We start from the raw sequence: 23,404 nt of genomic DNA on the forward strand, positions 1-23,404 counted from the left end.
CTCACAGCCACGGCCGCACTTCTGGGCCCCAGCAAGAGGGTGCTGAATTCAACCGCCCACATTCGAAAGCATCAGCTGCAGAACTGGACCGCCACCAGCGAGAGGCTTGCAGACAAAGCGCCTCCACCAGCTGCTCCCAGGTGAAGTCTCCCCTCCATCCTCAAAGCACAGGGAGCCAGTGGGAAGCACAAAACCTCTGAGAGCTGGATAGCAGATCCCTCCCACCTGCCCACACTCCCCTGGTGGGAGGCTCTCTTTGCTGCTCTGACCTCTGACCTCCTGGAGCCTCAATCACTCCCTGTCTGTAAAATGGGCCTGGAGGACTTGCCATTTCTACGAGGCCGGGCAGGGTCTCTGGGAATTCCCTGAAATAAAACTGGAAACCCCAGAAGTAGCAGGACTCTTTACTCACAGAAAGCACATTACAGCAGACAGAGCTCAACCAGGAGAGCGCACAAGGCCCCTGCTCATAGAGGCTCATTGCTCACAGAGGGGCCCGTTACCGAGGCCCACACCAGCTGCGGCCACGGACAGCAGGTCGCAAGCTGTCCTGCGGCAGCTTGGAACCCCCAGTTCAATTCTGTCTTCCAGATTCTCTCTAGGTGGGCTCCCCATCAAGAGGACCCAAGGCCTGCAAAGCGAGGACCCACAAAAGCCCCCTCCCACACTCTTTACCGCCCCATCCCCAGCCAGATGGGAATAGGCACACCTTTTCAGAGCGGGGCCACTGCGGTAGGGCCAGGGCCCGGGGGTGGCGTCAGAGGGAGGTAGAGCCAGAATAGAGGCGGGGTCAGGGTGGGGGTGGGGTCAGGGCCGGGGGTGGAGTCAGAGAGGGAGGTGAAGTCAGAATAGGAGGTGGGGTCAGGGCTGGGGGTGGGGTCAGGGCCGGGGGTGGAGTCAGGGCCGGGGGTGGAGTCAGAGTGGGAGGTGGGGTCAGGGCCGGGGTGGAGTCAGAGTGGGAGGTGGAGCCAGAATAGGAGGTGGGGTCAAGGCTGGGGTGGGTCAGGGCTGGGGTGGGGTCAGGGCTGGGGGTGGGTGGTGTCAGAGTGGTAGGTGGGGTCAGGGCCGGGGGTGGAGTCAGAGAGGGAGGTGAAGTCAGAATAGGAGGTGGGGCCAGGGCTGGGCATGAAGTCAGAGTAGGAGGTGGGGCCAAGACCAGGGGTGGGACCAGGACTAGGGGTGGAGTCAGAGTGGGAGGTGGGGTCAGGGCCAGGGGTGGAGTCAGAGTGGGAGGTGGAGCCAGAATAGGAGGTGGGGTCAAGGCTGGGGTGGGTCAGGGCTGGGGTGGGGTCAGGGCTGGGGGTGGGTGGTGTCAGAGTGGTAGGTGGGGTCAGGGCCGGGGGTGGAGTCAGAGAGGGAGGTGAAGTCAGAATAGGAGGTGGGGCCAGGGCTGGGCATGAAGTCAGAGTAGGAGGTGGGGCCAAGACCAGGGGTGGGACCAGGACTAGGGGTGGAGTCAGAGCAGGAGGTGGGGCCAGGGCCAGGGGTGGGGTCAGAGTGGGAAATGGGGTCGGGGTAGAGTCAGTTGTGAGGCGGGGTCAAGGTCAGGCCAGGGCAGGGCCCTAAGGGACTTGGTACTGGGAACACCAGAGGCCCCAGCCCAGTCTGGGACAGCGCAGGCAAAGCAGCGGTGATCTGTGCCCAGCACACAAGCTTCAGCCGCAGGACGTTTTCTCTACCACCAGCTCAAGACCGCCGGGGCAGTGTTCGGGGGCAGCTGAAGCACCAGCTCAATCAGCCCTGCAGAACTTTCTTCCATCTCTCCGGGCATGGCCCCTCGGGCTCACCAGGCCCTCACAACACCTGGTCGGTGTGTTTGCTGCGCCACACCACCACACCAGTCATGGCGATGGTCAGCAGGACCGGCACGGTGATCAGCGGGATGAGAATTTCGTCTGGGGGATCCTCCCAGTCTTGCCTGTCCACCGAGCAGTTTTGGAAGAACTGCCTATGGACGCCGGCGATGAAGCTCTCAGTCAAGGGGTTGGGCCAGTAGCAACCCACCATGTTGGTCTCCACCTCCGTGCAGTTGGTGAAGCTCTCGTAGTACCTATGAAGGCAGAGGGTTTGACCATTCAGTTCCCCCACCCCTTCTCACTTTGGCCCTGACTTACAGGAAAGTGGGGGGGCAGTGCTATGTGGCCACCGGTTCTCAGCATGGCCCCAGGCCACATGGGAAGAGTAGCCTCCTGCTACAACCTCTCTTGGGCCTGCTGGTCTGGCGATATCCATCCCCCTGGCGTCCTTGCCCTGAGGTTCTCTCACGTGGTGGCCCCATACCCTGCAAGAAACTCTGAGGCCATGAGCTCCCCAAAATATACCCCATGCCCCCGTCTGCATCTCGTACATCATCCCTGCCCTCATCGTGGTCATCCACACTGTCACCTCCTCCCTACAAGGAAAGGAACTCCCAACACCCCAGGTCTGGACTCAGCCCCCAGGGTGCCAGTACCCCCAGGTCTTTCCAGAGGACACTCTGAACCTGGGCTCTTTCTCCAAGACCAAAGGCCACAGCCCCTTGGCCTGCAGGGCCCTTCTCACCTAGGACCACTATATGGGCCTCCCAGGGGAGGAGATCTCTCTGAGACCAAGGGCCAGCTGTCGCCCAGTCAAGTTAACCTGGCTTCATTTACCTGACTGGGTGCGGGGAGGTGGCGGGGGCCGGGGGGGGCGCGTCCCACCTGTGAGCTCAGCCCCAACCTGTCCTCCTCTCCGAAGTCACCTTCCTCAGCCCCCACCTGACTGGACACAAGGGACCCCCTCTGCCCAGGGTCTTCCTGTCTGTGTTGACCAAACCTGGAAAGGCACTTATCAAGCCACAAATGAGGAGCCACGTCCATCAAACAGGCAGGCTCCTGATGGTCTGTGCGACCAACCAAGGGTTACTACTAGCCGTCCCTAGAATTCAACCCAAAAGCCCACTGACCGAGGTTTACTGGCCTCTGGGGCTGCTGACCTAGACTGGCAGCCATTGTTCAAGATGCTCTGGTCAGAGGGCTGATTGAATATCTGCCTCAGTGTGCCAGCTCCGACCACTGCCCGCCTGGCAAAGTGCTTCACACAGGACAGGTATGGGGCAGGAAGGGGTTCCTGCCTCAGCTCCCCACGGGAACTAGGCTTTGCACCCACCCTCCTCCTTCTGGTACTGACCCAGGAAGGGTGGTCTGAGAGACAGGAAGGAACTGCTTCCTGCAAGGAGCTTCCTGTCCACAACCTCATCTCTGCCTGGAAAGGCAGTGGGAAACAGGGCAGCGGATCCACTCAGCCAGACCCTTCGCCATTCCTCCTGGTGGCCCCGGAGCAACCGGTTTCCCAGCCCAAATATTTGGCTGGTTGGTCAGGCACACATCTGCCCACACCCCTCTTATAACACAGGCAAGGAAGAGCCACACAAGGCAAAAGAGAGCAGGAAACAAAGGCTACAGCCTGGAATCCACGTGCAGAGCTGTGATGTGGTCCTTGGGATGGGTCTAGGCTCTGGGTCACCTCACTAACCAGGTAAGCAAACCGTCACCCCCAAGACCCACCCTTCCCACTGGGCCCCATCGGCGGCCTGCCACCCAACACCCTGCAGAGCCCCCACCTGCCCCAGAGCTCACTGCAGCTGAGACAAGGTACAAGGAGCTGAGGGAGCTGCTCTGTGGACAAGCTAGCAGGAGGTGGAGGGTGATTTGAGGCCCGTGTGACCCCCATGCACAGAAAACAGCACAAGATAGCAGCTTAGGGCTCAGGACGCGGAACCGATATCGTCCAACCTCAGCTTGGCCGAGCATCTTCCTGACTTTGCCCACATTGCCTAGCCTCCCTGAGCCTCAGTTTCTCCACCTGTAAATGGGGTTCATAATTCTCAGCCAATAAGGTAATGGACTTTATTAGGTGAAAGCTCCCACCTTGGTGAAAAGACCACATTAGGTGCCGTGAATACACTTCTGGTAAGTGCCTGGCACATAGTAGGTTCTCAGTGAGGTCATGGGTGAGTCCCAAAGACTAGGGCTTGGGCAGAGCTGAGACCTACAGGGCCATGTGCAGACTGCCCACGCTTGCTGCTTCTCAAGATCACTGGGAACTAACTGTATTGTGACAGAAAATGTTGTTACGATAAAAGACAGCAAAGGCCAGGCACTCAGGCACAAGGCAAGAGTTGCAGAAGTCAACACCCACATCCCAGCACCCTGCCCTTCCCAGGGCTGAGGAGGCAGATGAGGCAGGGATGCACACCTTTCCACACACAGGTCCCAGGTGCTGTTAACTCATCAGCCTGCATTCAAACTGGAGATAAGATTAAGGTCTTCTTCCCAAGGAAGCTGCCATTTGTGTGGCATCATGGAACCAGGGTCACAACAAGCTCTGTTCTTCCCAAGCGACTCTGGTCACCCCGGGGCCTTTCCAAGCCCTCTCTTCAGTCTGTCTCCCAGGGCACCCTCCCTCCAGCCCCTGGGGTGCTCTCACAATGAGCGAGAAAACAGCCATGGTCCAGAGGGGAAAGTTGGGCTGTGGAGCCCAGAAGCCAGGCAAACTGCCCCTGGCAGATTCCCTCTTCTGCCAGCAAACATTTCCCTAGTCCAGTAGACATCGGCCCCTCTCTCAACTCCAAGACCCCCTCCTGGCTGACCCCTCTACTGTCCTCTGGCCCTGGGGCTGGATGTCTGTTTGATCTCACTGAGGCTTTAGCAGGTGACAGAGGCCCAGGACAGGAAACTCACACCTCTTCCCTAAACCTCCACCCCTGTGTGTCCACTCCAGGCTTGGCGTTCAGATCAGGTTCCAAGGAAAATAAGAAGCCTGGCTAAGGCCTTCCTGAACCCCATGTCCCCTTTCCCAGCAGATACAGAAATTTTGTTCCATTTGGTTCAGTGAACAGCTATGTGTGGAGTCCATGAGGGGGCTGTGGATGTGCCCACAAGGAGCCACTGTCCTCTAGGGAGATGGCCATGGAAGCCCGCAGAACAGCCTCTGGGAACAGAGAACACAGGGGCCAGAGTCTTGCAGTGGAAACAGCTGATGCAGCTGACAGAAACCCAGGGGTCCCAGCAGGCATGGCCCGCAGGACATGAATGCAGCAGCCACCAGCAGTGTGCCAGGCAGAGACTTCTAAGTGGGAAGTGGGGGAAGGCAGACACAGGCCATCGGTGATTTCCGAGGAGGTGAAAGGTGTACCTAGGTGTACCTAGACACTTGATGCTGGGTGTGATCACAGGAGACGAAAAATATCTCAGAAGCTTCCAGAAAGTGGGGCCCTCTGTGGTGGGGCACTGCCCCCACCACACCAGGTAGAAACCAGTGGGACTCAGTTTCTCTGGGGTCCGATGATCCTGACTACCAACCCAGCCCTGGCTGGTGCTGTGAGGAAAACCCAAAATGACAAGTCCCCCCAGCACGGACCATGAAGAGAGGCAGGCACCCCAGGGCAGGGCACCAACCACAATCAGAAAGGGGAGTGGGGTGTCAGTGGTTCCCAGAGAAATGACCACCCTCAGAAGAGTGGGGGATGCACAACCTGGAGTGTCCAGTTTGGAGCAGCGAGTGTGGTCAGTGAGGGGCTGGGAGGCTTGGAATGAACCTCGGAACTTGGGGAGCACAGGCGCTGTGGGCAGGGCGCGGGCAGGGACACTCACACGATGAACTCCGAGAGGTTGCACCACTTCCAGACCTCTACCTTCTTCATCTTTTCGGCGAAGGTCTTGCTGCAGTGGGGCAGCATGGCCAACATACGCTTCTCATTGCAGCCACCCACCGGAGGAGACTCCCCTAGAGAGGAGAGAGTTGTGAGCATCACTAGGAAGGCTAGGTGCCATCATGACCCTAAAGGCACGTGCTGATGCCCCTCAAGGTCAGCTGGGGGTCTTCTGCCATCACCTTGGCCTCCATGTAACTCAAGAAGGTTGAAGCCAGTGCAGAAAGAGGAACCCATGTTGAGGTGTCACCGAGACAGGACCCAGAGGGGTCACAGAAAGAAGTCCTCTACTGAGGCATGAAAAGAAGCAGGCAAGGTGAAGGCAGCATGCAGAGAGATGGGGGTCTTGGGAGTGGAGAGGCTGAGGGAAGATGGGTTCCAGTGGGATAAAATATAGGAGAGGACTTCCCTGGTGGTCCAGTGGTTAAGACTCTACCTGCCAATGCAGGGGACATGGGTTCAATCTCTGGTCTGGGAAGGTCCACGTGCCATGGGGGCAAATAAGTCCGTACACCACAACTACTGAAGCCCAAGCACCTAGAGCCCATGGTCTGCAACAAGAGAAGCCACTTGAAAAATGGCAATGAGAAGCCCCCGTGTCACAGCTAGAGAGTAGCTCTCATTGCTCTCTGCAGCTAGAGAAAGCCTGCATGAAGCAACAAAGACCCAACATAGCCAAAAATGAATAAATAAAATATTTAAATAAAATAAATATATAGGAGAAAGTCACTGTGTCCTTGTGTAAGATGAAGTCTTCTCATATGACACTAAAAATACAAACAAAAGAAAAATATAGAAATTGAACTATATCAAATTTTTAGACTTTTGTGCTTCAAAAGATACCATCGAAAGAGTGAAGACATCCCAGAGAATGAAAGCAAATATATGAAAATCATATCTCTGATACAGGGTTTGTATCTAAAATATATAAAGAACTCCTATGACTATTAAACAAGAGCAATGACTCATTTAAGAATTGGCAAAAGGAGAATTCCCTGGTGGTCCAGTGGTTAGGACTCAGTGCCTTCCCTGTCAGGACCCGGGTTCAATCCCTGGTTGGGGAACTAAGATCCCACAAATCATGTGGCACAGCCAAGGGGGGGAAAAAAAGGAATGAAAGGTTTGGAAGGTTCTTGTTCTATGTATAAATTGATATAATATCACTTAGACTGTGATAAGTTAAAGATACATACTACAAATCCTAAGTCAACCACTACAGTAACCAAAAAATAATAATTACTGCCAATTAGTAAAGGGGAGGAAGAAGGAGAAAAAGTGGAAAAAAGTACAAAGTCTAAAAGAAGACAGAAAAAGAGAGAAGTGGGGGCAAGAACTGATGGTACCATGGTAGATTTAAAACTAACCATATAAATAAATTATCACATTGAAAGTAAATGGTCTTAGCACCTCAATAAAGAAATAAAAATTGTTAGGACATTCTTGGTGGTCCAGGGGTTAAGACTCCAAGCTTCCCCTGCAGGGGGCGCAGGTTCGACCCCTAGTCAGGGAGCTAAGATCCTACATGTCACATGGCATAGCCAAAATTCAAAAAATGAAACAAGGATTGTTAGATGAAATCAAAAGGCAAAATCCAATCACAGACTGTATGTACCTGACCTTAAAATGACTCAAACAGATTCAGAGCAAAAAGTGGGAAACAATATGCCATGCCACCACTAATCAAAAGAAAGGTGTAATGGCTACATTAATACTGGACAAAGTATATTTCAGAACCAAGAGTATCACCAGAGATGAGGCTTTCCATAATAATTAAAGACTCAATTCATTAACAGTAGTTGGGTGAAAGGGGAAGAAGTGACGTTGGAGGCTGGACCCAAAGGCAGACTAGTCCAGGTGTGCAGGCCTTCCCAGTGCATTTAAAGCCTACCAGAAGGCAGAGGTGGGTTTCCAAACTCCACACTCCCCCACTGAACCCGCCCTGAGCCTCAGAACCTTCACATCATGCAGTCCCAGGCAAGCAGCAGCCAAGCCAGAAGCTGACACCCCTCAAAGAGGAGCCTTGCCACCTCTGCAGGAAGGGAGAGAGAGCCCTTCTGAAGTTAACCACAGCCACTAGATGCCCAGCCCCAACCCCTTGGAGTCACTAGTTTGCTGCGTGACTCTGGACAGACCCTTCACCTTGCTGGGCCTATGTCTCCTCCTTTATAAAAGAGAGTGGTACTGATTCTGGATGTTTTCACTAGTTAATAGTCATGCATCTCTTTCAACTTGTCGCCATCTGGCCACAACTGCCCCACCCACACACCACTCTGCCTGGACCCCCAGCCACCCAGCCCCCTTCCCAGGCTGCGGCAGGTCTGGCTTATGTGCTCCCAGGCTGTCGATCCAGTTCTATTTTAACACAGCTCTCAATTCTGAAGTCCTTGATGGAAACAATCTATTGTAATACAATTCTTCCGAAGGCAGAACAAAGCCATTCCCCTCTAAGGCTGGTGCAGACCACCATACCAGAGCCCACCTGGAGATCTCTGGGGCTAGGGGCCTCCCTCCCAGCCCCTCTCAGCACTGAGTCTCTCAGGATGACCACATGAAGTGGAACAAGGGTGTCTGACTTGGCTGCGCGCCCACACTCCCTGAGGCCACAGCCTTGGCCCATGACAAGGGTGACTCTGAGATTGGGACCAAACATTCACATTTGTTTAAAAAAAAAAAAGCCCACCCCTGCGTGATTCCAATGTGCTGCCAGAGCTGCAAACAAGTAGGGAAAGCAATGCTTGCTCACAATGACGTGCACACAGGCACGGAGATCTTGTGCAATGAAGATTCTGAGCCAGTAGGCTTGCAGCACCAAGATGCTAATCTCTGACAAGTTCCAGGTGCTGAGAGGCCCTGCCCACACTCTGCAGAGTTAAGAGACAGACAATGGGAGAGCTGAGGAGTCAGAGGTGGTTGAAAAGCCCTGCATGTTCTCCATGACTCTATTCCCAGCCCAGATGCACTCACTCTCCTCTCTGAGCCTCAGTTTCCCCTTCTGGAAATGAACACTGGCCTGGCTGCCCCTTGCCAGGCTTCCCTCAGTTTCAGTACTGACCAATGTCCACTGAATGCCCTGTCCTAAGTGTGGTCCAACTCACTGAGCCCTGCAACAGCCCAACAAGACAAGGTCCCTGTGACCACTCGCTCAGTAACAGGGTGGGGGGCCAAACCCACATGCAGCCCTGGGTCCAGGCCGTGCAGGCCTAGAGTTAGTGGCTCTGGGGGGCACAGGCTCTCGGGCTGTGTGGAGGCAGCTGAGAAGGCCACCTGTGCTCCATTCCCCTCCGGCCACCCTGTTGCACAGGCATCTTTTCCTACAGCTCATTGACAGGCACCCCAACATAGGCTCCAGTCCACTTAATGTCCTCCACATCCAGCCATGTGCCCATTCCTGGGTCTGACTGACAGTCTCTGCAGGGTATCCTACTTGGGTCTCCTGAGTGCCGCCCTCCACCCACGGGCACGAGCCAGGCAGATCTCACACCGTGGTGTGCCCCTACTGATACTGCCTCTCCTCCCAGGTGCAGCCCAACTGGACCTGGCCATCTAGACCCTCTGGACCACCATCAAAATCCAACTGGACCTGGATCCATGGACCTGGATGATCTGGACTTTAATTTTCTGGGCCTGGACCCCTAGACCTGGAACATCTGGACATCCTCAGCCTAACCCAGCCACACCTGTCAGATCACTGAGACCCAGTTCAGTGCTTCCTCCTCCTCCATCTAATTCTCCTCCTTCCCCCTGCACATCCTCCCTCTTGGAACTCCTTCCTCCTCTCCCTTCATCCTTCCTCATAGACAAGAATCTCCATATATCCCAGAATTGCCACACACCAACATGGCAGGGGCCTGGCCATAGCAGGTTGAGGATGTGCCATCAAGGACCACATGACATCCTGAGGCGAGTTTCCTGAAATAACTTCTCCTGCCCGTGGGGGGAGTGGGCAGTGTGCTATGAGGATGCACAGGACAGGCACCATGGGACACCTGTCAAGTGACCTCCATGAGGGTATGGAGGGACAGTTAAGGAGAGCACCATTTCTGACACACAGGCTTAAGGAACTCCCAGCAAAACCCAACAATCCATCCAGTGTTATAAGAGTGAGGTAAAGTTTCTGGTACTGGAATGGGAGGTGGCGAGGTATCTGTCTAAAGTCCAGCACCAAGGAGAGAAGAGGATGTGGGGCTGGGCTCAGTGGTACCAAGACTGAGACTTGGAAATAAAACTTTCCTCTCTGGTGAGCTTGAGGTTTGCCTTTGAGAAGATAAGTGAGATTTACAAGTCCTTGGATGAAATACTTGGAAAGTCTTTAAATGCCAGAATTGACTGCCGTTTCAAAGAAAATAAGATAGTTGGTTTTGGAAAGTTCATGCTGTTTCTTCATTGAGTTTTAGAGATCAAGTCCTGAGCCTTTAGAATGGAAGCACTAACTCCAAGACCCTAGACTACCAGAGAACTAACCCTAGGGAGTATCAAATAGTGAGAACTCACACAAAGGAAACCACTTGAATACAAGACCCACATCACCCAACCACCAGTAGCACCCAGTGCAGGATGCCTCATCTAAACAAACAAAGCAAAAATACAAACCCAGTCATCAGCAGACAGGATTACCACTTCACTCAGCCTTGCCCATCAGAGGAAAAACAAACAAACGAAAACTCAGCACAAATCTCACCCTATACAAGCTCACACAAACCACTGGACCAACCTTAGGAGGGCAGAAACCAGAAGGAAGAACGAATTCAACCATGACGCCTGGGAAAAGGAGGCCTCAAACACAATAAATTTTTTTTTTAATAATGAAAAGGCAGAGAAATACTACACAAATGAAGGAACAAACTAGAAACACTGAAGTCCAAATAAATGAAGAGGAAATAGGCAAACTCCCTGAAAAAGAATTCAGAATAATGATAGTAAAGATGATCAAAAACCTTGAAAACAAAATGGAGGAAATGCAAGAATCAATTAACAAAGACCTAGAAGAATTAAAGAATAAATACACAAAGACAATACAATTACTGAAATTAAAAATACTCTAGAAGGAATTAATAGCAGAATATCTGAAGCAGAAGAACAAATCAGAGAGCTGGAAGATAAAATGGTGGAAATAACTTCTGCAGAGCAGAATAAAGTAAAAAGAATGAAAAGAACTGAGGCTAGTCTCAAAGATATCTGGGACAATATCAAAAGCACCAACATTCGAATTATAGGGGTCCCAGAAGAAGAAGAGAAAAAGAAAGGGTAAGAGAAATTTTTTTAAGAGATTATAGTTGAAAATTTCCCAACATGGAAAAGGAAATAGTCAATCAAGTCCAAGAGGCACAAAGAGTCCCATACAGGATAAACCCAAAGAGACACATGCCAAGACACATACTAATCAAGCTAACAAAGACTAAACACAAAGAAAGAATATTAAAACAGCAAGGAGGAAGCAACAAGTAACATACAAGGGAAATCCCATATGCTTAACAGCTGATCTTTCAGCAGAAACTCTGCAGGCCAGAAGGGAATGGCAGGATATATTTAAAGTACTGAAAGGGAAAATCTACAACCAAGATTACTGTACCTGGCAAGGATCTCATTTAAAATTGATGGAGAAATAAAAGCTTTTCAGACAAGCAACAGTGAAGAGAATTCAGTACCAACAAACCAGCTTTACAACAAATGTTAAAGGGACAACAAACTTCTTATATAGTCAAGAAATACAAGAGAAGAAAAAAGATCTACAAAATCAATCCCAAACAATTAAGAAAGCGGTGATAGGAACATATCTATCAATAATTACTTTAAATGTAAATAGATTAAATGATCCAACCAAAAGACACAGACTGGCTGAATGTATGCAAAAACAAGACCCATATATATGATGCCTACAAGAAACCCACTTCAGACCTAAAGACACATATAGACTGAAAGTGAAAGGATGGAAAAATATATTCCATGAAAATGGGAAGCAAAAGAAAGCTGAAGTAGCAATCCTTATATCAGACAAAATAGACCTTAAAATAAAGAATATTACAAGAGATAAGGAAGGACACTACATAATGATCAAGGGATCAATCCAAGAGGAAGACATAACAACTGTAAATATCTATGCACCCAACATAGGAGCACCTCAATAAGACAAACACCAACAGACATAAAAGGAGAAATTGACAATAACACAATAATAGTAGGAGACTTTAACACCCCCACTCACACCAATGGACAAATCATCAAAACAGAAAATTAATAAGGAAACACAAGTCTTAAATGATGCATTAGATGAGATGGATCTTATTGATAGCTTCAGGACATTCCATCCAAATGCAGAAGAATACACCTTCTTCTCAAGTGCACATGGAACATTCTCCAGGATAGACCACATTTTGGGTCACAAATCAAACCTCAGTAAATTTAATAAAATTGAAATCGTATTAAGAATCTGACCACAATGCTATGAGACTAGATATCAATTAAAAGAAAAAAACTGTAAGAAACACAAACACATGGAGATTAAACAACATGTTTCTAAATAACCAACAGGTTACTGAAGAAATCAAAAGATAAATCAAAAAACTCTAGAAATAAATGACAATTGAAACATGACAACTCAAAACCTATGGGATGCAGCAAAAGCAGTTCTAAGAGGGAAGTTTAGAGCAATATAATCCTACCTCAAGAAACACAGAAAACATCGACTAGACAATCTAACTTTACACCTAAAACAACTGGAAAAGGAAGAACAAAAAAACCCCAAACTTAGTAGAAGGAAAGAAGTCATAAAGATCTGATCAGAAATAAATGAAAAAGAAAGAAGCAATAGTAAATACCAATAAAACTAAAAGCTGGCTCTTTGAGAAGATAAACAAAATTGACAAACCTTTAGCCAGACCCATCAAGAAAAAAAGAGAGAAGAATCAAATCAACAAAATTAGAAATGAAAAAGGAGAGGTTACAATAGACAATGCAGAAATACAAAGGATTATAAGAGACTATTATGAACAACTATATGACAATAAAATGGATAACCTGGAAGAAATAAACAGATTCTTAGAAAAGTTCAATCTTCCAAGACTGAACCAGGAAGAAATAGAAATTATTAACAACCCAATTACAACCACTGAAATTGAAGCTGTGATCAAAAATCTCTCAAAAAACAAAAGCCCAGGACCAGATGGCTTCACAGGAGAATTCTATCAAACATTTAGAGATGAGCTAATACCTATCCTTGTAAAACTCTTTCAAAAAATTGCAGAGGAAGGAAAACTTCCAAACTCATTCTACGAGGCCACCATCACCCTGATACCAAAACCAGACAAAGACAACACAAAAAAAGAAAACTATGGGCCAATATCACTGATGAATGTAAATGCAAAAATCATCAACAAAATTTTAGCAAAGAGAATTCAGCAACACATCAAAAAGCTCATGCACCATGATCAAGTTGGGTTTATTCCAAGAATGCAAGGGTTCTTCAGTATATGAAAATCAATGTGATACACCATATTAACAAATTGAAAGATAAAAATCATATGATAATCATATGATAATAGATGCATAAAAAGCCTTTGACAAAATTCAGCACCCATTTATGATTAAAACTCTTCAAAAAAAGGGCATAGAAGGAATCTACCTCAACATAGTAAAGGCCATATATGATAAGCCTATAGCAAACATTATTCTCAATGGTGAAAAACTGAAAGCATTCCCCCTAAGATCAGGAACAAGACAAGGGTGTCCACTTTCACCACTATTATTCAACATAGTTCTGGAAGTCCTAGCTATAGCAATTGGAGAAGAAAGAGAAATAAAAGAAATCCAGATCAGAAAAGAAGAAGTAAAGCTCTCACTATTTGCAGATGACATGATACCGTACATAGAAAACCCTAAAGACAGTATCAGAAAATTACTAGAGCTAATCAGTGAATTTAGCAAAGTTACAGGATACAAAATCAATACACAGAAATCACTTGCATTTCTATATACTAATAATGAAAAATCAGAAAGAGAAATTAAGGAATCAATCCCATTCACCACTGCAACAAGAAGAATTAAATATCTAGGAATAAACTTACCTAAGGAGACAAAAGAACTATACACAGAAAATTATGACACTAGGGAAAGAAATCAAAGATAACATAAACAGATGGAGATATATTCCATGTTCCTGGGTAGGAAGAATCAATATTGTGAAAATGACTATACTACCAAATGCAATCTACCAGATTCAGTGCAATTCCTATCAAATTACCAATGGCATTTTTCACAGAAATAGAACAATAAATTTCACAATTCACATGGAAACACAAAGATCCCAAATGGCCAAAGCAGTCTTGAGAAAGAAGAATGGATCTGGAGGAATCAACCCTCCTGACTTCAGATTATACTACAAAGGTACAGTCATCAACACAGTATGGTACTGGCACAAAAACAGAAATATAGATCAACAGAACAAGATAGAAAGCCCAGAGATAAACCCATGCACCTATGGTTACCTGATTTCTAACAAAGGAGGCAAGAATATACAGCGGGGCAAAGACAGCCTCTTCAATAAATGACGCTGGGAAAACTGGACAGCTACATGTAAAAGAATGAAATCAGAACACTTCCTCACACCATACACAAAGATAAACTAAAAATGGATTAAAGACCTAAATGTAAGACCAGAAACTATAAAACTCTTAGAGGAAAACATAGGCAGAACACTCGATGACATAAATCAAAGCAAGATCCTCTATGACCCACCTCCTAGAGTAACAGAAATAAAAACAAAAGCAAACAAGTGGGACCTGATTAAACTTAAAAGCTTTTGCACAGCAAAGGAAACTACAAGCAAGGTGAAAAGACAACCCTCAGAATGGGAGAAAATAATAGCAAATGAAACAATTGACAAAGGATTAATTTCCAAAATATACAAGCAGCTGATACAACTCAATGCAAGAAAAACAAACAACCCAATCAAAAAGTGGGAAAAAGACCTAAACAGACACTTATCCAAAGAGGACATACAGATGGCTAACAAACACATGAAAAGATGCTCAACATCGCTCATTATTAGAGAAATGAGAATCAAAATCACAATGAGATATCACCTCACACCAGGCAGAATGGCCATCATCAAAAAGTCTACAAACAACAAATGCTGGAGAGGGTGTGGAGAAAAGGGAAGCTCTTGCACTGTTGGTGGAATATAAATTGATACAGCCACTATGAAAGACAGTATGGAGATTCCTTAAAAAAACTAGGAATAAAATCACCATATGACCCAGCAATCCCACTCCTAGGCATATACCCTGAGGAAACCAAAATTGAAAAAGGCACACGTATCCCATTGTTCATTGCAGCACTATTTACAATAGCTAGAACATGGAAGCAACCTAGATGTTCATCGACAGATGAATGAATAAAGAAGTTGTGGTACATATACACAATGGAATGTTACTCAGTCATAAAAAGGAATGCATTTGAGTCAGTTCGGATGAGGTGGATGAAGCTAGAATCTATTATACAGAGTGAAGTGAGTCAGAAAGAGAAAGATAAATATTGTATTCTAACACATATATACGGAATCTAGAAGAATGGTACTGAAGAACTTATTTACAGGGCAGCAGTGGAGAAGCAGACATAGAGAATGGACTTATGGACATGGGGAGAGGGGAGGAGAGGGTGAGATGTATGGAAAGAGTAACATGGAAACATACACTACCATATGTAAAATAGATAGCAAATGGGAATTTACTGTCTGGCTCAGGAAACTCAAACAGGGACTCTGCGTCAACCTAGAGGGGTGGGATGGGGAGGGAGATGGGAGGGAGGTTCAAAAGGGAGAGGATATATGTATACCTATGGCTGATTCATGTTTGACAGAAAACAACAAAATTGTATAAAGCAATTTTCCTTCAATAAAACTATAAATTAAAAATAAAAACAAAAAAAGAATGAGGTAAAGATGCAGATTCCTGACAACACCAAGAAGGTAGATGGCTGCCATCCACTCAAGCTACCAGCTGCATTAGTAAAGGTCTCAGGAATTAACTCGGAATAGAAAACCATTTCAGTGGTTCCATCAGCGAAACAAAGAAAAGGCAGGACTGTGTTTCTTTTGTCTAGGGGACTTTCATACTCTGGGAGATGATAAACAGCCAAACAGATGCATTTCCGAGAGAAAAGGCTTTTATGGCCAGTCACTTGGAAATGAAAAACAGGAGCTCTCATTCTCCTCCCGTGCAAGCAAGCAGCAAGCCGACCATGGCCTCGGTGGGCTCAGCAGTGATGGGCCATGGCCAGTACGGCTCTGGGACACTGCAGTTCTGGAAGGTTCTGCCCTCAGCCCTTGTGGTCTGGCGAGTTCCCTCCCCATCCTGGACCCCATATAGTGACGTCAGAGGATCTCCAAGGCACCTCTGAACCAAGCACCTCCTTGCAGCCACTGGGGTACCTGATATCCAGCACTGCTCCTGGGCCCGCTTGAGTGCACAGAATCCAATGTGACAGGAGATGGCTCGACAGCAAGACATTACTCCACCAGTAACAAAAACAGTGACAGAGCCATGCGCATACACAGACACACCAGCATAGGTACTCCGTCTGGTGGTGCTGTAAGTGAGCCCCCAGGGGCCAGAGATGCTAGCAAACTCAAGTGCTCACAGAATGTGTGCCAGGCGCTGGCAGGAGCTTCCCATACATGCAGTCCTCCACTCCACACTCCTAGGCCCCCACACAGGGCTATGGGGACTGAACTGACTGAATCCCACCGGCAGTCACGTGCATGCGTGCATGCTCAGCTGCTTCAGTCGTGTCTGACTCTCTGGGACCCCGTGGAATGCAGTCCTCCAGGCTCCTCTGTCCATGGGATTTCCCAAGCAAGAACACTGGAGTGGGTTGCCATGCCCTCCTCCAGGGGATCTTCCCAACTCAGGGATTGAACTCACATCTCTTGTAGCTCCTGCATTGCAGGCGGATTCTTTACTGCTAATTCACCAGGGAAGCCCAACTGGCAGTCACAACAGCCCTTTCTAGGTTGCTAGAGTGGGAAAACCTGAGACTAAGTGCCACTAAATGTTTTATGATCATGGGGATGAGCTGCTGCCAAGAGAGGCATCCCGGGAGTAATATCCAAACCCAACGGTTTGGTCAAGGGCAAGGCGTGAAACTGAGCCAGCAGGTCTTGGGTTAATTAGTAGAACTTCAAGCCAAAAGGAAAAAAAAAAGGTGGGGGGCAGGGGAAGGCTTTTTAAATGCAAGTAAGTTTAGGACCCCATGGACTGTAGCCCGCCAGGCTCCTCTGTCCATGAAATTCTCCAGACGAGAATACTGGAGTGGGTTGCCATTCTCTTCTCCAGGGGATCTTCCCAACCCAGGGATTGAACCCTGGTCTCCTGCACTTCAGGCAGACTCCTTACTGTCTGAGCCACCAGGAAGCCACATCATAATTGTGTCTTTATCTTTGGATAATATTACCAAAATTAATCTATAAATGACCAAAATTAATCTATGATCTCTATTTAACTGTCTTAAAGAAAAGTGAGCACTTACAAATCAAACATTTCTAAATACAACAAAAAACTAACCAAAACGAATTTCAGGTTCATGTGATCTGCAGAATATTAAGTATTAAATTAATATCCAGTATTAAGATTTGTTAATTAGTGCAGATATGTCTTCAGAGTCATCAGTACTACATATGATACTTCTCTTATACAAAGGTTTACTGAAAGTCAGTAAATTCATGTTATGTCTATTTAAAAAATTATCAACAAAAAAATTGATTTGCCATGATGATATTGTCATAAGTAGTAAAATACAGATAAATGGTATAGAAGTTTTTAGACGAACTCTTTAGAAATTATTATGTTTTAATTTTTTCAGATTCTCAGTAACCTGAAACTTTAGAGTTTTGCTAAATTAAGCTAAATGATAAAAATTCATTGAAGGTCTAGGTCATTTTTTTAAGATAAAATACTGGAACACTGATTGTAATACAAGTCTAGCAATCTTTTGTCTTCTTAGGAGAGAAAAAACTAAAGATGTTTGTACCACTTTAAACAGAGAAATTATGCTATAAAAATGTATGTTTTTAGAGGTTATAAAACATGTTTATAAGTTTGTCAATTAGAAAATGTTAGTATAACAAACAGTTCAATTACTTGCCTTTTGGGTTTTGCTAGAGATTGGGGTTTTTAAGGATGAAAATTATAATAAATATGTAATTAAAACTACTAAAAATAATAGTCAGTTGTGTCCAACTCTGTGCGACCCCATGGACTGTAGCCTGCCAGGCTCCTCCATCCATGGAATTCTTCAGGCAAGAATACTAAAGTCAGGTAGCCAGTGGCTAAGACTCTGCAGTCCCAGTGCAGGGGGCCCAGGTTCAAACCCTGGTCAGCAAACTAGATCCCATATGCTGAAACCAAGCATATACAGGCTAGAACAAAGATCCCACAGGCCACAACTAAGAGTTTTCGTGTCTGATGAAGATCAAAGATCAAAGATCCTGTGTCGCAACTAAGACCTGGCACAGCTATTTAGCTTTTTAAAAAAAAAGAATGGAGATAGTTTTGTTAAAGAGAAAAGAAAAACAATTTTGCCCCAGAGCTCATTGTTTCTAGATGGGGAAAAGATAAGGGACAAACTTACATGAATACAGAAGTCGGGGAGGTTTATGTAAAAGGAATCTTAAGAAAAGTTTTATGCATGGTCAAGATTGAATAAGATTAGATTGAAGTTAATAAAATAAATGAATTTTATTATCAAAAGTAAACTAATACAAGACTGGAGTTTGGTTTTCTTTTTTTTTTTTTTTTTTTGGAGTTTGGTTTTCTAACTCTGTTAAAAGAGCAATGTTTCCTGGAATATTGAGCTGTTTTTGATAAGAGATTTTAGGTCTTCTCTAGCTAACTTTGAGGTCTCCAAATGGCCCCAGAAGCATCTCTGACAGAAATATTAAACTAATCAAATTACTTGGTTTATTAAACTTCATGGAGAGCATTAAACGAAAAATTGACCTAGTAAAGTTGTCAGAGTATAACTACTCATGACATGTATCCTGCTTGCTTTAAGTCTACAGCCTGAAGTGCATGTACAACATTTGTGTGACATCTTGATATAACTGGTAAGATGTGTAACCTATAAAGGGCTTCCCAGGTGGTGCTAGTGGCAAAGAACTAGCAAGTTCTGTCAATGGAGAAGACATAAAAGACATGGGCTCAATCCCTGTGTGTGAAGATCCCCTGGAGTACAGCACAGTAACCCACTCCAATATTCTTGCCTGGAGAATCCCATGGACAGAGAGCCTGGCAGGCAACAGTCCGCAGGGTTGCAAAGAGTCAGACATGACTGAAGCAACTTAGCACACACATATAACCTGTAAAATGTCCCACTGTCAACATACCTTTGTAGTCCTTTGTTATGTCTGATTAGTTTTCCTCCAACATGGATAACTAGGCAAACATATAAATGAAAAGTAGGACTAGCACCAAGGCAGAGGATAGACGCAGGGCAAGCAGCAAACATGATCAAGGGACAAATATTTTTATCATCAATGCTTTCTACTGCAAGACTTGCAATCAAAAGGGGAAAATGATAGAAGAAATTTTCATGTATTAAGGTATGTGGAAGTCATTCTGACTTACATGATTTAACTCAAATTTTATGCTAACTTAAAACAGCTTGTTTGTGGCCTATTTCACACACACTGTAGGGCTTCCCTGGTGGTCCAGTGGCTAAGACTCCATGCTCCCAATGCAAGGGACCTGGGTTCCATCCCTCGTCAGGGAACTAGATCCCACAAGTTGAAACTAAAAGTTCACATGCCACAACTAAAAGACTGCAAGCTGCAACTAAGACCCAGCACTGCTGAATAAATAAATAAAAGAAATAAATATTCTTAAAAGAATTAATGACTGAAAGGTTGTAGACATGGAGTGACAAAAATAGCAGTTAGGCCTATGGCAGTCTCAGAATCTTTAGCTCTTCCCTGAAGAACTTAGATAACACCGTGCAATACACATTCCCGAGTTGTCTTACAGATACTAAAACCACCAGGGAGAAAGAGCTAACTGCCTAATGATCAAACTGCAGCCACAATATAAGCTGCTCCAATTTGAGCAGGGTTGTTCTGCACATAGCCCCCATCTGCACATCCTTGAAGCTTTCCCTTAAAAGCTCTTGCCCTGGGACTTCCCTGGCAGTTCAGTGGTTAAGACCTTGCTTTCCAGGGCAGGGGGTACAAGTTGGGTCCCTGGTCAGGGAGCTAAGATCCCACATGCTTTGAGGCCAAACAACCAAAACATAAAACAGAAGCAATATTGTAATAAATTCAATTAGTTCAGTTCAGTCTCTCAGTTGTATCCAACTCTTTGCGACCCCATGGACTACAGCATGCCAGGCTTCCCGGTCTATCACCAACTCCCAGGGCTTGCTCAAACTCATGTCCATAGCGTCAGTGATGCCATTCAACCATCTCATCCTCTGTTGTCCCCTTCTCCTCCTGCCTTCAATCTTCCCCAGCATCAGGGTCTTTTCTAATGAGTCAGCTCTTCACATCAGGTGGCCAAAGTACTGGAGCTTCAGCTTCAGTATCAGTCCTTCCAATGAATATTCAGGACTGATTTCCTTTAGGATTGACTGGTTTGATCTCCTTGCAGTCCAAGGGACTCTCAGGAGTCTTCTCCAACACCACAGTTCAAAAGTCTCAGTTCTTCTGCACTCAGCTTTCTTTATGGTCCAACTCTTACATCCATACAAGACTACTGGAAAAACCATAGCTTTGACTAGATGGACCTTTGTTGGCAAAGTAATGTCTCTGCTTTTTAATATGCTGTCTAGGTTGGTCAACAAATTCAATAAAGACTTTATAAATGGTCCACATTAAAAAAACATAAAATTATTATAAAAAAGTTGTAAAAGCTCTTGCCCTCTGGTTGGCAACTTGGAGTTGATTTGGGTAGGCAGCCATCTTCCTAGGTTTCTGGCTTCCTGAACAGAGCATTTTTTCCCCCACTAACCCTTGTGTCTTGAAAACTGATTTTTGAGCATTGAGCAGTCAAACCTGAGTTCAGTTTCAGCCCCGGTCAGTAACAGGCACAGAGGCAGAGCCCTGGCTGAGTGGACTACTGCTGGACCTCACGACCCCAGGGCCCTGCACAGCAGCACCTGCTTCTGAATTAGGGTTTGTAATTCTCAAAGCACCTTCCCTGATGGGCCCTTCAGAGCCTGTCCTCAATGGGCCTTATGATCACTAGGAACAGCCCCATTGCTAGCCCAGCTCCCTGTACCCACTTTGTACCGCCCAGAGGCAGCTCAGGGATGGCGGGGTGTCAGCATCCAGAGCAGCCCTGGGACCCTCCTTCAAGATGCAGCAGCCTCCGGGGCTGATATGGCCCCCGCCCCATGTATGACAACGCAGTACGTGCCCATGAGCAGGTCTGCCCTCTGTGCATCTCCTTGACTCAGTCAGGAGCCAGTTCCTGAGGTCCTCACTCTGATGCGGCCAGCACTGGACTGCATCTGCTGAGGGGCTGACCTGGACCCTGATCCTGGCTGGGGAGCCTGAGCCCAGGTTCTGTGGGCGAGGGACACCGGGTCCAATGAGACAAGATGAGGTGGCTCCCAGAACCACGCCAACATGAGCCCAAGGCTATTAACATGGAAGGTTTCTCCACAGGGCCTGCCTTTGGTCCTTCTCAATTCCATGCTGTAGGCGGGCGAGGAGAGGCTCAGTGTCCGTCATAATGAATCAGAGTCTTCTCCCATTACAAGAACCAAAATCTCCATCCAGACGTAGAAAACGGACTTGTGTACACAGCAGAGGAAGAAGAGGGGAGGATGAATTAAGAAAGTAGCACTGACATATATACAACAGATAATAAGTGGGAAGCTGCTCTGTAACAGAGGGAGCCCAGGCTGGTGCTCTGTGATGACCTGGAGGGGTGGAATGGGAAGGGGGAGAGGGAGGGGATATATATGTAATTATGATTGATTCACGTTGTTGTATGGCAGAAACCAGCACATTTTAAAGTAATTATCCTCCAATAAAAAATTAAAATTAAAAAAAAATCTTCATCCAAGGGCTTTGCATTTGAAGCTTGCTGAAATCCTGTATCAGTGTGCTCCTGATCTCCTGATTTCTGGAAGCCACCAATCACTCTTTCCTCTAACACAAAAATCCAGCCAACCCTAGGGCTCTAACCCCTGAACGTGAAATGAAGTTATACTTTATCCACCCCAGACATCACCAGTGGAAAGATAACCTGGAGTTCAAGATGCCAATGGGCCTAAGCAGCTTTTTCCAAATTCCAGGTCATGGAAGCTGACAGTGGCAATGCAAACAAGCCCAACTTTACATCTTACAGTCAGGGAAACTGAGGCCAGTGAGAACAAGAGAGCATCCCAAAGGACCCAGGGGACAGTGGTCCCCCAAGGCCAGGGCTTCCCCTTCTCAGAATTGGCCAGGCTCTCCCACGAAAGCCCTCCCAAAACATGGATACCCTCTCACTGGTTCTTGGATGATTTCCTTAGAAGGATTTTTCAAAACAAGCATTTCATTCAATCCATTCCCAGTTTGTGAGCAACGTGTCTTCCCAGGATCTGGGAGGGGAAACCTCAGAAAGCCGCCCTCTGCTCCCTCCAGCCAGTTGCTCCAGACACAGGGATACACACTCACACTGAAACACTGTCCTCGGAGGACAGACACAGGAGGGAAGATCTAGCACTCCCACTTCTGGTCGTCTCATCCACACCGCTGCGCCGGCTGTGCACGCAGGAGCCCCGGACGTGGAGCACACTGCCTCACAGGGAGGAGGGTGATGGACACGCCCGCCCATCCCCAGCCCCAGAACTGCGAGGCCGGGGACATCGCAGCAGGGAGGAGCGGGCTCTGGTTGAGCCCGCTGGCGAAGCACAGCCAGCAGGAGACCCCTCGCCTTCCTTCCAAGCCCGGTCCGTCACCATGAGCTGGAGCATCCTGGGGACAGTTCCTCCAGAGCCCGGCGCGCCGGGCTGGCCCAGGTCGGTGCTGAGGAGGAGGAGCAGCCAGGTGTAGAGGCAGGATGCCAAAGGCCGCGGGGATCCCACGACCCGCGAGGAGGTTGGGGCGCCCCGGCGCCGGACCCAGCGTCCCCTTACCGCAGAGCAGCAGCAGCAGCACTAGTGGGAAAAAGTAGGGGCACCGCAGCGCTCTTGTCCCCATGGCTGGCCAGCTGTCGCGCGCGGTCCAGCTGTGACGCAACGTCCAGCGGCGCGCGGTGCAGCTGCGTCTCGGCTGGGGGCGCCAGGGGACGGAGCCCAGGCGGGGAGGGGCCGCCGAGAGCCCGCCCCCAGCAGGTGCCTGCCCCTAGGCTGTGCTCTCCGCCCTCTGGGAAGCGCCTCCCTCCCCCCAGCAGGTACCTCCATCGGGTCGCGCTCCCCCGGGACGCGCTGCCCCTCAGGACGCTCCCATCCCTATGACGAGCCCCGCAAGGACGCGTCCTATCCCTCAGGACGTGTTCTCCCCTCACTGACCGGTCCTTCCCCCAGGACGCATCCCCTCCCCAGCGCAAGCCCCTTTCCTTCTGCCCTAAGGGTGCGGTCCTAGAAGACCTGACATCCAGCTGGGCTGGGGAGCAGGCTGGGAGGCGGGTGGGAGGCTGGCAGGGAGTGGGTGGGACCCGGCAGGTGCACCCACCCTCACCCCTGCTTACGAAGGAGCCCAGGAACGTGTCTGGAGGAAGATGGCTGTGTGACTCGCTGTCGTGGGAGACCAGGGAA

At 47.8% G+C, this 23,404-nt stretch overlaps 1 protein-coding gene across 1 annotated transcript; it reads right to left on the reverse strand.

Moving 5' to 3' along the window:
* Positions 1–388: 388 nt before the first annotated feature.
* RAMP3 (receptor activity modifying protein 3) lies at positions 389–22,919 on the reverse strand. The gene is made up of 3 exons (XM_061166378.1): positions 22,784–22,919; positions 5,616–5,748; positions 389–2,050 (listed from the first exon to the last, which is right to left on the reverse strand). Exons 1-3 carry the CDS (start codon positions 22,845–22,847, stop codon positions 1,795–1,797), a joined length of 453 nt encoding a protein of 150 aa, XP_061022361.1. The 5' UTR covers positions 22,848–22,919; the 3' UTR covers positions 389–1,794.
* Positions 22,920–23,404: the final 485 nt, after the last annotated feature.

This window comes from Dama dama, chromosome 18 (genome assembly GCF_033118175.1).
Source record: "Dama dama isolate Ldn47 chromosome 18, ASM3311817v1, whole genome shotgun sequence".
Classification (NCBI taxonomy): Eukaryota; Metazoa; Chordata; class Mammalia; order Artiodactyla; family Cervidae; genus Dama; species Dama dama.

What these genes read in the sequence shown, in the direction of transcription:
- RAMP3 (XM_061166378.1), bottom strand. Translation starts at nt 22,847, where the DNA reads ATGGGGACAAGAGCGCTGCGGTGCCCCTACTTTTTCCCACTAGTGCTG. An exon ending in GCTGCTGCTGCTGCTCTGCG is followed by an intron (nt 5,749 to 22,783) that starts GTAAGGGGACGC and finishes TCTCCTCTCTAG; the next exon opens with GGGAGTCTCCTCCGGTGGGT. An exon ending in AACCTCTCGGAGTTCATCGT is followed by an intron (nt 2,051 to 5,615) that starts GTGAGTGTCCCT and finishes CTGCCTTCATAG; the next exon opens with GTACTACGAGAGCTTCACCA.